We start from the raw sequence: 18005 nt of genomic DNA, 5'->3' as shown, positions 1-18005 counted from the left end.
CTGATACAAGTAGGATTTACAGTACTCAGTGTTGAAAGGGTTTATTTGGAAGAGAAGCATGAAAGGTGATTTTCTCAAAATAGCTACTCTTTATATGTACAATTTGTATTGATCAAGTTGAGTAATGTTAGTGCTGGGGAATGGAAGACAAATTGGACAAGCATCAACCACTCCCTGGTGAGATACAGCATGATTAGATACAAAATAAAGCTCCCTCTACATTACATTGTCAACCAAACTTGCGTGCTCAAACCCCAACCTTGATTCTCCATACCACAGTGAACCCAACTGACCTCAAATGAGAACTCCTTGCTAAACACAGCTAAGTTCTTCTCATGTCCTGCAGTCTTAAACTCACCTCAGCCCATCCACTGAAATAGCAGCCACATTGCTAAAGTCGCCTCAAATGAGTCGATTTTTCTATCCTCCCTTCCTCCCATTAGCAGCAGACGTGATCCTGCTCAGTCATGCCCACCGCACCTAACAACTGTCTATGTTTTGGGTTGAAAATTCTAGCAAGTCAGCAGCAGTTATTTGCTTTGGCACTCGCGGAAGAACACCTTTTGCCGTCGGACACTCCCAGGTGTGTTAGAAGTGCGTTAGCAATAGTCAATGATACAGAGTGAGTCATGTAGGATTGGGGGTAATCAACGGATTCACAAAAGTGGGTAAGATTTTCTCAATAAGTTCTTTGTTTTAACATAGAACTTTATTTTCGAGTTGAAGGATATTGGTGTTGAAATGTTTCTAATTTTGGGCACTCCTGGTCATGTTTAGACGCAGAATAAAGCTCTATCTATCCTGGTCCAACAATTTGTTTCAGCACCAACCTCAGGAGAGCATCTCCTAGTACGCCCATGTGATATTTTCCATTTTCCTTACTAGCTAACCATTCTACCTTTGATCGTTTGAGGGAAAAGATAATTGAAGTTTTTAAAAAAATTGAAGTTTGAATGGTGACATTCCACCATTTGTTACTCAAGTCTGCTTTGACTAAAATCAGAAAGATGGCATTTTGGCCTTCCTTTGGCCTGTCTGAAGTGCCAACTGTTGATGAATTGAAGGCGCTTTTCCATGATGTGCCTATGCTCACCAAATTAATTTTGTGTAGACCAGCCAGCCAGCAGAAACATTAGGTGCTTCACTTGGGCTGGTTTTAAATGAATATCTTCTGGGTAAAAAGCCAGGCTCTAACTTTACTTGCTCTTTTTGGGCAACATATCGCTGTACTACCAATTTTGAGAGCGGAATTTGAGGCTGGATCCTATAATGTCTGCGCTGTAACTCCTGACATGATCTTACATCCCCCATGCGCTTTCTGATGCTGTTGGTAGCTCATTACCATATATTAACATGCACAAGCAATGGATGTTGAAGTTGCTAAATCCAACGTCTTGTGTTTCCAATCCTACTGAGGCTAACAGGACAAAATAGACCTGTTACCAGCATCAGTTGATGTTGGGGGCAGTGTGTTACTTTGGAGGCTGAAGCTTGAATAAGCTTTCAAGAGAGAGATTACTCGAGTTACAGAAGATTTTTTTTTAAGTGTTTCTTTTTGTTGTCTTGTACCTGAATTTATCTCTGACGGACAGAGAGCCTCTTAGATCTGCAGGATTTTTTTGGTTCACCCCAACACAAGGCATTCTGTTTTTGAGCCACGGGATTTCCTATGGGTACTGCCTTGTGTGCAATTATAAAGAAAGGAGGTGGAGTAATGTAGGATGGAGGAAACAAGAGGCATTCTTGTTTTTTTTTAAAGTTGATCTCCTAATTTTCAAGTGTCCTCCCATCTCCACCTAGCACAATATTCCACTGTCCCATGGGAGTTACACTACTGAATCGCCAAAGGGGGGAGTAATATGAATAAAAAGTATCCTCACTTTGTTATTCTCTTAAATGCTTAAGAAGAAAGATAGACTAAGTGCATCTGGGTGTCTACCCTGTGGCCACCAAGCTTGGTTATCAACATTCAAAACTCAAACAACTCAGTCTTATTTGTGCCCATTCATAGGACTGAGGAACACATTTTCAAAATTTATATGTAGCCTCCAAGGTCCACAGAAACAAAAGCATGGACAGCCCTGGAAACAGTAGTTCATAGAGAGCCAAGGAGAGACTTTAGTTTGATCATATTGGGTCTGATTTTCTGGCGGTAATAATAGTGGGGCTAACAGTGCTCATCATTATTAACATGTAAATTAGACAGCAACTCCCAATGCGCAAATCCAAATTTGCTGCACCAAGTGTCCTGTTCCTCCCGAAACTGCTATAATGGTACCTTGCTAAAAGACTCAACATTTCAAGTCATGGAATGGTGTGAAATTGCTGTACTTACCTGATATAAATACACATAAAACTCAGTAGAAACAGTTAGGGCTTGTCCATTCCAAGGTACACAAACTTGTACTGTCATGGTAAGTCTTATTTATTATCAAACAACCTTTCTACCACTGAAAATTAATTTTTAACAGTATGGAGTTTCATTCCTTCAGATTTTAATCATTGTTGGAGTTTTTTTTTGAGGCCGAAGGGCCTCTTCTGCACTGTGAGATTCTGTGATTTTCATCTTTTGCATAACCCTTTCTTTCTCTCTATTTGTTTTCTGGAACTAATTGAACACCAAATTAAGTATTCTAACCGCAATTTCTGGTTCAGGCTCTGCCCTGCTGGTCAACAATTCTTCAATCTGATTGGTTAAGGACATACATAGTTGCTTTCCCTGTATACACTGGTCCCAGCTGCTTTGTAGCTGCGCTTTTTAAATGGTTGGATCACAGGAACTTGCCATGCAAACGTTCACCGGAAGTCTATGAACAAATGTAAAGCTAATGAATGACTGGTGCCGTTCGTTCGGCGCTGACCACATACTATTCGCATATGCATAATCTGCAAAATTCAAGGGGCATTCAGTTCTCAGGGTGGTAATGTCAGTCTGTCACAAGAGAGGATTGTGTGATTGCCTCACCATGCTATGGACAGAATTGTGTTTCAAAGCTTAGTTCTTGCAGCTGTGTTGGGGAAACCCAGTAGACAGAGTTACAGTTGTGTATTTGTTCTCTGCAGTGCCTCAATACTTGGTGATGTGGGCTGCTGCCACCAAACACAGCCTTCTAAAATCCATCTGGTTTGACATCGAAATGCTCTCTGATCTGCCTGAAGCTAGGCGGAAGCCAGTAAAACAGAAATGTGTTTGTTTTCTGATAGCATCGATCCTTGAGAAAGAAAGCTTTCTCCTCTTCCCAACTAAATGTGGACAGTCAGTAGCCAGTCCATCATATAAAGTCAAATCTCTCAAAAGTGCTCCATCAGACCGTACTTATTTACAAAATGGTTGTACTCTAATAAATCTGCACCATGTTGCTCACTTAAGCATGCACTGCAATAGAAAATATAACCACCAGATGGTTAGTATTTTTTTGTAATGTGATTTTTAATCTCACACTGCATCATTATTTCTCGTCAATCTTTCTATTCTTTTTCTGAATCAAACATGGGTATGGCTTCAGGGCATCAGCAGTCCCCCTGGTAACTGCCCAGATATACCTCTTCATGTACAAGCCCAGTGTCAGCAGGGGATTAAAACGTTACAGGTATCATAGTGGACCCCAATCTGGCCCTACGCACAAACACATCCCGTCAGTGTTACTGGATGAAAAGCAGTTACAAGTCCAATAGCTGATTTTTTTCTTTCTGCACATCACCCTCCACCACCTTGGCTCAAGGTCCAGCTCAACTGTGACCCGTGGTCATTAAAGACAGCATAAACCCAACCTGGAGATAACAAAGGACCTCAAGCTTGCTTTTTAATTAAGCTGTGTTAAAAAATAAATTTAATATAATTGCAGATGATTTAGTCATCATCTCTTTATAAATTAATTAAACCCAGGCTGAGAAGGTATGTGGTTTCCATAACATAAAGCCTAAAACCAATCTTAAAAATAGTGGTAACACAGCAACTAATGATCTAGGTGCAAACTTGACAAAATACAGAGTCAGAAAGGTGCAGTTCCTGCTCTGAGCTGTTCGACAAATTGAATGCTACGACTGACCCCTCTGTCTTGCATGAGGGTTGGGCAAAAGAAAGCTCAATTTCCACTCCTGCCCGTGGCTCCTCCTGAAGAGATGCTGAGTGAGGAAGGAGGAATTGACTCTGATGCCTTCTGTTATCGAATAGTCTGCCACATTTGCTGCCTGGCCTTTTACACACAGAGCGGCTCAGCAGGAGTCCGTACCCTCAGGCCAGTAGTAAAGAAAATGAGAGAAAATTGGAACAAATAACAGTATAAAAAAGATGCAAAGTGTGAGCACTTCCACATCTTATCACCATGTGATTTTGTTGGATTTGTAGCAAAATAAAATTTTATGCTTTTTCGTCATATTATCCAAACATACATGTGTATTCTACCATATACACACAAAGACTACATCATTTGCAATGCAAGGTTACCTTGCCTCCTTGGAGGCCGCCCTAGAATTCATTAGACAGTTTCTTTGATTATTTCTGACACTGAGTCAAAATGTCACATCAAGTTAATCAGCCGTACTTTTATATCTTGCCGTGTCTAAGTGACCCAAGTCTTATTTTAGCTCTTCTTCTATTGACCCTTGGTATTACTACAAAAGGCATTTGTGAAAATAATCCTTGCAGAATATCAAGTAATTAATAGCGTAGACTTTCTGCAATGCTGCAGTGCCTTCTTCTGACATAAAAATGCTTTGTTGCTAAAAATGTTTTCCTGCTACACCCATTCCATTCATGACATTGAAAGATTTTGGCTTATTTTCTTTAGGAAGAAGGATCCCATTGAAATTTTCAAGTTTATGAAAGGCCATTACAAATAAACCATTCACTATGATGTAAGGTTCAAATGCTACAAGACACCAGTTAAAAATGAGGAAGATAGGACTAAGAAAAGAAATTAGACAGAATCTTTGCACCCATGAAAGGTCATTGCCCTGAAATGTTAACTCTTGTTTTTCTCTCCCCATAGATGCTGACAGACGCCATTGACTATTTCCAGCTTTGTTTGCTTTTACTTCAGAACCTTTGCACTCACAGGGACGTAGACCAACTTATCACAGAAGACCAAAAGCATAAGCGGGTGCAAGAGGCAAATAAATGTGCATGGGGCAGGAATTGGGGAGGGTTAATAGCAAGAAACTGGGTGGGTGGGGTTAATCTTCACAGTGTATTGGGTTTAACAGTTCATATACCTAAAAAACGTAAGAGGAGAGGTTTCTCAAAATCTGAGGAGTTTCAATTTGTGCAGTTATGATTTCTGCTGCCCACTGAGCTCTGTTTCCTTAAACAACAACTTGCATTTATACAGCACCTTTAATGCAGTAAAATTTCCACCGGGGGAAGCACATTATGTTTAGATCTGATCTTTGTGCATTTGTTTCCCATATTTACTCTACTCTCTGGTTCACCTTTCCACACAGGCCCTTTGGAGCCCAATAGCATAATTGGAGGCCTGCTATTTTGTACATGTGCAGCACGTCATAATGTGCTGTTAATTCAATTCTAATGGTAACTTCAAAATAATTTTTGTAGATTTTGTTTTAAAGCCACTGTTTGTTTTAATGGGATAGAATGAACTCAAGTCATGCTGCACGTAGGCGAGCCTGGGAACTTGACATCAAACACGATCTGTGTTTAAATCTTGACTCTCAGCTACCAATTTACCAAAACTAGGTCAGCACATTTGTCAGGTATATAATGCAAGCCCCACAGAAATACAGGATCTGCACTGACATTGGGTTACCAAAGTTGCTTACTTTGAGCAAAGGAAGAAAAACTTTAAATTATATAGCGCCTTCCACATCCTCAAGATGTTCCAAAGTGCTTCACAGCCAATGAATTTCTTTTGAAACGCAGTCATTGCTATCGAATGAAGAAACCTGCACTCAGCAACATCCTACAACAGCAATGAGACAAATGACCAGCCAATCTTTTCTGGTGATTATGATTGAAAGATAATTCTCAGTCAGGACACCAGGAATTGGCCAGGGGTATGCATTCAACAGGAGAGATTGGGGTGGAAGCAAATAGTCAGCCTGCTTCCCAAATTGACCACTTCTGTGGAAATTCAAATGGATGGAGCTAACGATTTAGCTTCTTTACATTTTTGACAAATGCTAAAATGCTTGTAGGCAAGGTTCAATATGTGCAAGAACATTTTAGGCTTCTTTAGGCAGAACTCATTTAATTTCTGTCACGGTTCAGTTAAGCAAGAATCTGACTGGAAGCTGCTCTTCAAAATGCCTAAATCTATTAGGATTTCTTTCAGCAACATGTTGCAACCTGTCACAAATTAGTGTTACACAAATGAAGGTAAGAGGCTTCTATGTATAGCTGCGGGCAGGCATGGGTGTACTGCCACTGCTGAGGATTGATCATCTCTGTTCTCATGGAAACTTCTTAACAGTCCTTATCGAGAATGAATTCCCATCATGGCCAGCTTCACTAAATCAACTTCTTCACTATAACCTTTCCTCTAAAGTGGATACTTCACCTTGAAAGAAACACTATGGAGCTCCTTGAATTGAATTAGCAAGTAATGCACAACCCGGTGTGATACTGAGCCATGCAGTTTACGAAAGCCCCGGAATTGATTTCAAGTTTGTGTGGAGTTAGCTGATCTCAGTAATAGTTGCAATACTATAATTGGGTTTAGAGTCTCTGGGTTTAGGGTCTGCTAAAAATAACATTAATTAGGCAGAATTCCAAGAGATATTGAAAGAGGTAACCAAAAGCTTGGTTAAAGAGATGAGTTTTAAGGTGGGTGGTATTAAAGTAGAAAAGGGAGATGGAGAGGCAAAAGAGTTAAGACCAGAATTCTAGAGCATGGAGTCTAGATAGCTGTATTGCTCCCAGTGGTGGGACAATGGGATGAGGGCATGCACAGGATGCCAAAGTCGGAGAAAATGCAGCCTTCTGGGAGAGGTGTAAGGGAATTATACAGATGTGGGTGTAGGGTGCAGGGGCGAAGGCAATGGATTGGGTTTAAACTGGAGGGGTGAGATCTTGGAAGGACTGGGAGCCAGCAGAATGCAGCGAGGACAGCAATGGGTGAGTAGGGCTTGGTACAAAATAAGAGGAGGTCAAAAGGTTTTGGATGAACTGAAGTTTATGAAGGATGGGAATCTGGCCAGGAGCGCAGCAAATAGTTGAGTTTTGAGTGCAAAAGCATGGTTTTATGGATTTCAGTAGCAGATGGGCTGAGGAAGGCATGGAGTCAGGCAACATTGCGGAGGTGGAAGTAGGTTGTCTGCGTGATGGAGAGGGTATAGGGTCGGAAACTCAGGTCAGGATCAAATACGATGCTGAGGTTATTGTTTAGGTCTGCGCAGGAGGCTGAGGAGAGTCGCTCAATGCAAAAGCAGAGGGAGACAAGGGCAGGAAGATATCGCTGTGAGGTGATGGGGCAGAAAATAGTGAGGTGTTCAAAGGAAAAGCTGCCAAAAGGGTAAGGGGAGAAACCACCGTGTAACTTGGTGATAAAGTGCGAATAAAACACCTCACAACATGTTCAAAATTTTGTAACTCCTGACAATTGCAAATAGAGCTGGTTCACTCTGCAACCCACCATCATGGCACCAACATACAGGCTGGCAATAATATGAAATACAAAATGTTAAGGAAAGCTCAGGTGATACGCATCAATTCAGATGTTGTGCAGAGACTTACATTCCTTGGACATGCCAACTTCCAGGCACTTCTGCAGCCGGCAGTACTGGCATCGATTTCGGGTGACTTTGTTGATGATGCAGTTCTTATCCCTGTGGCATGTGTACACCATGTTCTTTTGGATACTTCTTCTGAAAAAACCCTGCACAAAAACACAGGAGGTAAATATGGGATTGATCTTAAATGCAGACAAACACAGCACAACTCCAAAACCGCATTACCAGCTACGAAAAGAACTCCTTCAATGGTTCAGTTAATAAAGATAACAGATGGTCTCAGCTTCAATTCCTGGTCTGTGCTGTTAGCTGATCTCAACCAGAGTTGTAATTAGGACATTCCAATTGGCTTAGCTGGCTGGGCTAGCAGAGGGCAAAATTGGCCAGGGTTTCCACTCCCAATCGCTATGCAGTGATTCTGATCACACAACAAATGGACATAAATGTCAAGTTAGGGCAAGATCAGGCTTAGCTATAAATCTCCCCATGCTCAAATAGCATATCCACATTCACTGTTTTAGATTCCACATAAAGTATGGTTATCTAGGTAAGGTATTGGGGAGGGGTCATTGCACATGGAGCCTTAACCCAACAAGAGGAGGAGAAAAATGAAGAAAATATTAGAAGGTGGAAGAAGATATAAAGGGGCTTCATGCATTCTGTATCACTGTAGGTTCACTCTTACAATTACCCATATGATGAGATATCGAGGGAAGACGATAAAACCCATCTTAGAAAGATCCTGCGCACCTCAAGGTGAAGTGGCAATGGACTTTAGAACAGGTTACATGTCTGCCTAATTCATATGGATATTTTCCTAATCATACGTAACTGAAGTGAAGGCAAAACCGATCAGGGCACTGACTCCTGATAGTTATCCAGTGGCTACAACTGGAAATGCATGTGGATGGGCGTTGGCACGATTGACTCTGACGGCCCCTTGCATCTGGAGAGCCGCTGGCATTCACCATCAAGCTCACGTGAATAAGGCTTGAGATTTGTCATAGGAAACGTCAGAAATCATTAGACAGTGTGGATAAGGTTGAAGAAATCATACACCTCAAAAGCTAAGGCCAAGTCAACCTGAGTGACAGGTCACCCACTCTGCTCCTCTGCACTTGTAAAACAGCTGAGTTAATTTAGTGCTGGAAGCAATCAGCTGAAAATCACTGAATTATAGTAGAAATATTTACTCAAAGAGATCTTCACTGCCCTCTCCCTCCAAAGTTTAGTGCTTGCTCCTGTTCTTTTCCCTTCTATGCAATCTTGTTCAAAAACCCTGTGGTTTTAAGAATGATGATATTCATTTAAAAAGATCATGCTTAACATTGTAGATTATAAAATCACCTTATTTTAACTACTTGCATTTAACATTGTAAAACTTCCGAAGGCACATCACAGGAGTGTTATCAAAGAAAAATTTGACGCCAAACCACGTAAGGAGATATTGTAGGACAGATGACCCAAAACTTAATTCAAGAGACAGGTTTTAAGGAGTGGCTTAAAAGGAGAGGTAGGGAGGCAGAGAGGTTTAGTGAGGAAATTCTAGAGGCTAGGCAGCGAAGACACAGTCACCAATGGTGCGATGAAGTATAGCATTCTGTTACATAACAGCACCCTTATCAGAGACTACTATGAAGAAGTGGGAATTGCTCTTGCAGAGAACTGGGGCAAAACTATTGGCCAAATGGCCTCCTTCTGTGCTGTAACCATTCTGTGATTCGACTTGGATGAAGTACTGAAGGACACTCAGCCCTGTGGAGTAGTACGCCAAGGAGTTCAATGTCGACAAATGAGCAGACTCGGGTGATGAAATTGGCAAGAAAATGCAGCAAAATATAAAAGGCTTAAGAGTCAAACTCTAATTGAGCCAACTGAATTTGGCAAAAACATTGACTGTTTGAGAAACTGATCTCACTGACACCGAAATCACGACCTTTGACACTTTAAAGAAAAACATTGACCCTTAACTGAATTTCTGGCTAACAAAGCAGGAAGATTTATAAACGATGCTATGTCTGCATAAGAACAATTGGAGGGGGAAATAGCAATTTAACATCGTTGAAACAGTGCATCTCGCACCATGATGTTCTTGGTTACGCTAGTGGTTAATTTACACACTGGAAAATTGGGAGTTGCATGTTCAGTTCTCTAATCTGTTCTCCCATTGAAGCTCTGGACTGGGAACCTTGTCTGTAAAAAATGTACCTTTTTGTGCCCAAAGGGGTCTAATGTTACTGTAGTATTATTCCTTGGGTAAAATAATGCTGGTCGATACAAGAAAAAAAGTAATGCAAAACATTTTTGCTCCGTAATTATATGAACAAGTTATCTGGTCGGAATATCTGGATCTAGTTGAATAAAATCACTCCGGGACAATTCCAATCAACTGATTATAGAGTGCTCCATACACTGGGTCTGAACACAGTTAAGTCTCGCACCCTCTTAACCATGGAATGGCATATGGCATTTGAGGCGGTCAAAATAGCCAACGTGGCTTGGAATGAAATAAATGGTAATCTGAATGTGCTCTTTCCTAACTCTGGTGACAATTAAGCTTCCCACTGCATTTCACCCCCAAATTCTCTCTTTCAGTTCTGACCTCCTGGTTCACGAACATCCCTTTGATTAGGCCTACTAACTAGTAAGACAGTCTGGAAATTTCCATAATGTAACTGATTATAAAATCTCAACTTTTTATAAAATAAAAGTCTATAAAGCCACTTGGAACCATGCGTCATGCGGCAGCATGAACTATTAATGATGCAAAGGTTTTCAATGAATTTTCACCATTGCCATTATAAATCGCAGAAGTCAAGGCATAATAACTCAACCCTCACCTGCCTGGTTTCAGGCTTGGTGCAAAGTGGCAACCTGCCTCTGAAAAGTTCATACATGAGGTAACTGCCAAGACCATTTTGTTATTACGCAGGGCGGGAAGAAGGTGAGCGCTGAGAGATGTGAGGGTGTGGGCGGGCACTCCCTGAAGGCTGACAGCTCCTGCGGAGCTGCCTCAGGGAGCTACAGTGCTGTCAAAATTGAAATGAGCTCAATAAACTGCTGTAAACTGTGTCAATACTGCAAATTCAAGCACCTGACAGCAGACCACATAGCGCCTCATCTCTCAAACGTTTTCTTTTATTTTATCTAACTCCGGACATTTTATCCCGCCCTGGATGGAGCTTGTAGCAAAAATGTGCAGGCCACCTCGCTGATTGGCCCATCAGCCAACCATAAAAATGGATGGGCCACGTAAAATTGCTGATAATTGGCTCCTTAATGGGCTTAATTGTCAGTGGGTGCACTTCTGACTCCCACGCGCGCGCTGATTCCAATGTTGTGTGTGGACGCAATGACGTGAAGATGCATGCCTGACATCTTGCGCGATTTCACGTGATTCTGGATTGGGCGCTTGCCCGCACATTCAATGTAAAATTCTGGCCAATGTGTAGAAAAGATGCAATTCTTGTTACAGAACTGTTTTTAGGACACACAGGAAACCAGATCAAACAGTGCTGACACCGCACATCTCGTTAAGAAGTTAGAGTTGGAGAAGTCACCAGAGGCATCAAGTGTACAATAAACACGACCAGAACCTTTCCAGTATCTCCAATAATAAATACATCATTAATACTTGGGTATAAGAGAAATGGACATGAGTCAGCTCTTATTTTAAGTCACTGATAAATGTAACACACAGTAATGTAAATGTAGCCTTCTAAACAAAACTGCTTACCAGGTTGAAGGAGTTTCCAAAGACTAAATACAAATCTGATAGTACGTTTAGCATTTCAAGGCTGTTCCGTAAAGAATATTTAAATCTCTATTTTTTTTCTTGGTTTAGCCTCTCACTTGTTGTTTCCTCTACAGATCCTATTTCAGTCCACCTACAAAGGGTTTTACTTGACTGTCATCAAGATGACTATTTTGCTAATTTTGAATTGTTTAATACACAAATAAGGAAACCTTGTGGCGAATACTTCCGTATTTCTTCTTGAGTTCTTTGCCCGAAGGCATCATACACACTTACGTGCGCTGTAGGAACTCACCAAGGCTCCTTAGACAGCGTCCATGCTTCCAAGTCAGAAGCTCTGGTTTCAAGTCCTATTCCAGGACTTGGTGGCCAAGGAAGGTGCATTCATAACGCAGCCAAACAGGTTGAGTATCAACTTGTAAATGCTTCCAACACACGCCAAAAGCAGATGGTAAGAGCGGGAGAGGTTCCAGGTCAAACATGTGATGGAAATAAATCAGAACCTCTACCATCACTATCCACAGCTCCAGGCTACAACATGCATGTAAGTGTGTATGTTGCCATAGCAATTCAGACTAGTTGGGTGGCCAGTTGGCTGGACAGCTGGTCTGGAGTCTGGATCAGATTGGTGTTAACTGCACAGGGCTCGATCCTGTTCCAGCTGCCCTGCCTCCTTGCACTACCCAAGGTGGAGGTCTTTAAAAGAGAACTCAAGAAGATTTGTCGGGCAGAGAGCTCAAGAAGAAGACATACACAAATATTCAGCTTATTTTTCAAAAATTGTCAGCTATATGCTCTCTAATCAAAAAAGTATATTCTTGAATCTTGAGAAATTGCAGTGCTACAGCTGAGCTATAGAGAACACAAACAACAAAGGTTTCCACTCATGCATTCCTGTTGCAAAGTGTGTGGATCGTTGCCTGGAAAGAACAGAGTCAGGTCTGATTGGGATTCTCTCCGAGGTCAATCCTGCAAATCAACGAGGACACAGCTCCAGGGACTAGTGGGATGGCTACACCTAGGGCTCACCTACTTATTAGTCCCGTCTCTCCATTTTTACAGCAGCACATGCTGTTATAATATGCCTTTAAGGGGTAGCAGCATGCCATCACCAGAAGGGAAGTGTGTCATGTGATCCAGTCCCAGTTTCACTTCTGCCTGCAAGCAGAACACAGCACACACAGCTTTGCTCTTAGTGTCTTCAAGCTTTCTACCTTTGTATAGCTGTTCTTATATGCCTAGTCGCAATAATTTTTTTAAATTATTTATTCATGGGATGTGGGCATCACTGGCTGGGCCAGCATTTATTACCCATCTCTAATCGCCCTTGAGAGGGTGGTGGTGAGCTGCCTTCTTGAACCACTGCAGTCCATGTGGTGTAGTAGCATCCACAGTGCTGTTCAGAGAGGGAGTTCCAGGATCTTGACCCAGCTCCATTGAAGGAACATCGATATATTCTCAAGTCAGGAGAGTGTGTGGCTTGGAGGGGAGCTTCCTGTGGTGTTACCATGCATCTCCTGTCCTCGTCCTTCTAGATGGTAACAGTCATGAGTTTGGAAGGTGCTGTCCAAGGAGCCTTGATGAGTTCCTGCAGTGCATCTTGTAGATGGTACACACTGCTGCTACTGTGTGTCGGAGGTGGAGGGAGTGAATGTTTGTGGATGGAGTGCCAATCAAGTGGGCTACTTTGTCCTGGATGGTGTTGAGCTTCTTGAGTGTTGTGGGAGCTGCACTCATCCAAGCAAGTGGAAAGCATTCCATCACACTCCTGACTTGTGCCTTGTAGACGGTGGACAGACTTTGGGGAGGCAGGAGGTGAGTTACTCGCTGCAGGATTCCTAGCCTCTGACCTGCTCTTGTAACCACAGTATTTATATGGCTAGTCCAGTTCAGTTTCTGGTCAATGATAACCCCCTGGCTGTTAATAGTGGGGATTTAGCGATGGCAATGCCATTGAATGTCAAGGGGCGATGGTTAGATTCTCTCTTGTTAAAAATGGTCATTGCCTGGCACTTGTGTGGCATGAATGTTGCTTGCCACTTGTCAGTTCAAGCCTGAATGTTGTCCAGGTCTTGCTGCATTTGGACGTGGACTGCTTCGCTTCAGTATCCGAGGAGTCGCGAATGGTGCTGAAAATTGTGCAATCAGCAAACATCCCCACTATGATGGAGGGAAGGTCATTGATGAAGCAGCTGAAAATGGTTGGGCCTAGGGCCTGAGGAACTCCTGCGGTGATGTCTCTGGACTAAGATGATTGGTCTCCAACAACCATAACCATCTTCCTTTGTGATAGGTATGAATCCAACCTGCGGAGAGCTTTCCCCAATTCCCACCGACTTCAATTTTGCTAGGGCTCCTTGATGCCATATTTGGGCAAACGTTGCCTTGATGTCATGGGCAGTCACTCTCATCTCACCTCTGGAGTTCAGCTCTTTTGTCCATGTTTGAACCAAGGCTCTAATGAGGTCAGGAGCTGAGTGACCCTGGCAGAACCTAAACTGAGCGCCAGCGAGCAGGTTATTACTGCGTAAGTGCCACTCGTTAGCAGCGATGACAACCCCTTCCATCACTTTACTGATGATCGAGAGTAGGCTGATGGGGCAGTAATTAACCGGGTTGGATTTGTCCTGCTTTTGGTGTACAGGACATACCTGGGCAATTTTCCACATTGGAAAAACACGTTGTGGATGCCAACAAACTCGAGTGTGACTGGTGCCTTTATAGCATCATAAAAACACAACAGCTCTGACTTTCAGTAACACTTCAGTAGAATATGGGGGACAAGGAACAGGAATGCACCTAGCCGTCACTTAGAAGGAGAGCTATCTCTGTCCCAGGCACCTTTTTATAACAAATGAGCAAACAACCAGCTCCCATGATGCTGATCCTCAGATTGCATCTTGTAGCATGAGAATAGGTGAAAGAAAGGCAATGCAGCTATCCTTGAGCAGGATTGCATTAGGAAACAAAGTTCGCTTAGGTTCACTTTGAACTTCATTTTGTGTTCATTAAAAAAGAACATGCTCTGATATCAAATTTATGTTATTCATGGAATTTAGAATCATACAGGAAAGACTGCACTTACATGTCAGTCAGGTAATGATTATTGGCATGTTCACGTTGGTGTGAAGAGTACTGATGTATTGTCATGTTGTAGGATATGTACTGGATTTGTGAGGAACCAGCTTTTTGGAAGATTGGAAGGACATTGAATTTTGGACACTCTCCCTCTTGAGTTGTTTTAAAAGTCTACAAGTTCATTTGTGGGCTGTGAACAAGCTGTTTTTTTCAAAAACCACAGGTCAACAGCTAGATGACCAGCAGGACACCTGGTGTGAGAAGAGTTATACTTTGTATATCTGAGTTGAAGAAAAACTGTTGTTGCCAGGCTAGAGATTCTTACTGATTTGTTGAAAACACCTGGCCTGAGAGAATTGTTCTCTGAACATTTATTTTGTTAGAGTCCAAGTGTGTGCCTTGAGAGCTGCCTACAAAGGAAGACTCTATCTCCCCCTCTGTCCAGCCAGCCTTGTATTATGTGCAGTCCAGAATGAGTTAACAGTCAGAAAATTCTCATCAGAATAACACATCTGTATTTTGAAAGTCTGCAAAGTTGTGACAAGTGAGAGTTATCAAAGACAGTGTTTCATCAAAGATCCATTTAAAAGAACTTCCAGATCTACTGTGACCAGAATTCTGTCGGATCAACAGAGTCAAGGCCTTTTTGAACTTTATCTTTTTAAAAACATTACCTTAACCCAATCTCTACAGAGACCATGTTTGTCTTGTCTGTTTTGTGTTTGGTTGTGAGTGTATGGGTGTTAAGATTTCTTTTTTTAAAAAGGGGACAATTGTTACACTACCAGATGGCAAATTTTATGTTAACCAGTTTTTTTTAAAAGTCTGTTTTATAATAAATCAATTATTGTGTTCATTGAAAGAAGCCTGGTTGAAGTCTTTTTATGCGGGGTATAGCTGTAGCAAAGATAAACAATTGGCCATTCTGGTGACTGAATTAAACATTTACATCCATTGTTATGACCTGTGGAGAAGTGGGGCTAGAATTAACTGTGCACCCCTCCCATACCGATCGTAACAGATTGAGGGAATATTCCTTTATTTGATAAGTGGGTTTGTGGGGGAGAAGGAAGTGTCAAAAATTACAGAGAAGACAACTTCAGTGATGAGATGTGCTCTGGTGCCAATTGCAGTACTCACTGGGATTATCGCACTGGCAATGTCTAAATTTTCTATCCTTTTTATATATTCAAGATGTGCAGGGCATAGCAGGTTACAATTACATGTAGCATGAGGAACATGATGTGGAGCCTCTCTGATCAGCCTAGGCAGGAAAAGCCTCCCCTTAAGACTCTGATAGTCCTCTTGATGACCAATCTTGTATAATCTAGTAACAACATGTGTCTTATTGCAGCACTCCTCTGCTGCTGTACAGGACACCCTTATTTGGTTCATTTTACATGGCAGCAAGGGTAGGCTTTACCACTTACAAGCCATCTATTGGTCCGATTTTTTCCTTCTGAAGAGGTCAGAGAGGACTGGATTTTGAAGGAAGAATAACAACTTCCATAAGATCTGGCGTTAACAATTGGAATCCTTTGCATGTTGTCTCACACAATCTGTGCAATGAGGGAGCAGAAGCAATTCCTGTTGACTGGGTTATCTGCTCCAGCTCACGAAGCAACATGAGCGCCATCGATTGCATCCTGGACCTTGGGAAAGCCAGCAACCTTGTAAAATTGGATGGCCCCATCTTGCTGCTACCATGTAATGCCAAAGGTGACGAATTAGCCAGTTCTACTGTAAAGTACATCAGTTGCCTGACAAATGCATGCGCGTAGTGCAGCATGGCTCACAATACAGAGATCCCCTGTACTCCCCTACAGAGCTCTTCACTAAGGTCCTCATACTGCATATAAATAAGGTCGAAAGTTGGGATATGTGGGCTGTATACACCTTAAAGGTTCCCTGACTCTCATGTGCTGCTCTCCTGCTATGATAATGGAATAGAAGCGTTATCCTGTAGGGAATGCCATATCTGCTACTGAGAAGCCCTCGCTGTGGGTGAAGGGTACAAATCTCCCAGTGGTGTCACCCTGTCACAAGTAGCGAGACGCACAGATGTGTACAGACAGAACAAGAAAATTCACGAGTCCCAGAAATGTCTCAACTACACCTGTCTCAGCTGAGGCAGGAAGTAGCTGTGCCTTATAATTCTCAGTTTACGTTCCCCCAGGTGCTCAAAAAAACCCTCAGAAATGTAAGGCCTTTGGTCCTCGTTAGTACAAATATCCAAATAAAGTCACTCAAGACCAGTGGGTAGATCTTGGGAAGGGCTAACAAGTATAAGGAGAAATAGATTTTGAAGCATAAAACCAGTGCTAAAAGCTTCTATGCCATTTTCCTTCCACAATAAGTTACTTGTAAAGATTATACATTGCAATTATGTGGAAAAAGCCGGGAAAACTTTCTCTACTGTAATTTACAAAGATTAACACCTTCAGAAAGGATGCTGGAATTTTTAGGGAGAAAAACACATGCCATACCAAAATTCCTATCTCTCTTCTGGCTTTTTGCCATTCAGGGCTACATATTTCTTCCTCTTATTCTTTTGTCTTTTATCCTGCTCTATAATTTATGAGTGGCAAATAGGACACCCTTCTAAAATTAATTCAGTTGCACTGATACTGCTCACAACCTGATACTAGGTTTAGAAATTCCTCCCTGAGTTGAGGGCTGCTCCTGTTGCCAGATCAATGACCCCCGTTTCTCTTCAAGCCTGCACAGATCCTGCCGACTGCAGTAGACTAGTTAACTTGTGCTTGTCCAGCAAGATCTTATGCATTGGCTACTTTAAATAACAATTATATCAATAATAAGTTTTCTTTCAAATGCTAACTAACGTGAGCTTAATTTGGAAATTTATCAAGGCACAAACATATAAAATTAGTATCAATCAAGCCTGTAATGCCATTCCAAGCATCAAATAACGTGTAAACAACTAAATACATTTATATGGTACCTCTAATGTGGAAATAGATCCCAAGCTGCTTCACAGAGGCATGAGGAAAACTAGATGTCAAATCAAGGAGAGACTAGGAAGGGCGTCTAAGGGGTAGATCCAAGTTGGTTTTGAGGAGGATCTTAAAGGAGGAGAGGATAATGAAGGGCAGTGGACTAAATGGAATGGCAGTTTTATCCTCTGAGTTACAAAGTTGTTTTTGCCAGTGCTGGAGTGGATGGCCCAATATTGAGTTTCAGAATAAACAAGCCTATATATACAGCAGTATATACTATACTGTGTTGATGTGAAGGAGTTTTAGTTTCATAATGGGGCGCATTGTGTGGTATAGCTCGGAAGTGAAGTTGGTTGGTTTTGTTTTGTATCGGCTGCAGTATAACAGCCAGGTGCTGCAATGTGAGTTCATCCAGGTGATTTCTGGGCTGCCTAGGAGATTTTCTCAAGTGCTTAGTTTTAGCAAATGGTCTGGCTGTTTTTGCTACATTGGTTACTTTAAAAAACATCAGTGGGTAGACCTCTCCACCT

The 18005-nt window shown here is 41.9% G+C and overlaps 1 protein-coding gene across 16 annotated transcripts in view; it reads right to left on the bottom strand.

The window, feature by feature from the left end:
- Nucleotides 1-18005, bottom strand: part of raraa (retinoic acid receptor, alpha a) — a 534959-nt gene that overhangs the window by 42809 nt on the left and 474145 nt on the right. For all 16 annotated transcript variants that reach the window (XM_078529303.1, XM_078529300.1, XM_078529314.1 and 13 more), the window contains one exon: nucleotides 7691-7832. In XM_078529303.1, coding sequence (XP_078385429.1) covers nucleotides 7691-7832 — 142 coding nt within the window. The remainder of the gene's footprint in view (nucleotides 1-7690; nucleotides 7833-18005) is intronic.

This window comes from Cetorhinus maximus, chromosome 25 (genome assembly GCF_964194155.1).
Source record: "Cetorhinus maximus chromosome 25, sCetMax3.hap1.1, whole genome shotgun sequence".
NCBI lineage: Eukaryota > Metazoa > Chordata > Chondrichthyes > Lamniformes > Cetorhinidae > Cetorhinus > Cetorhinus maximus.
Note: the sequence above shows the minus strand (reverse complement) of the source record. Positions and strands in the feature narration are given on the sequence as shown.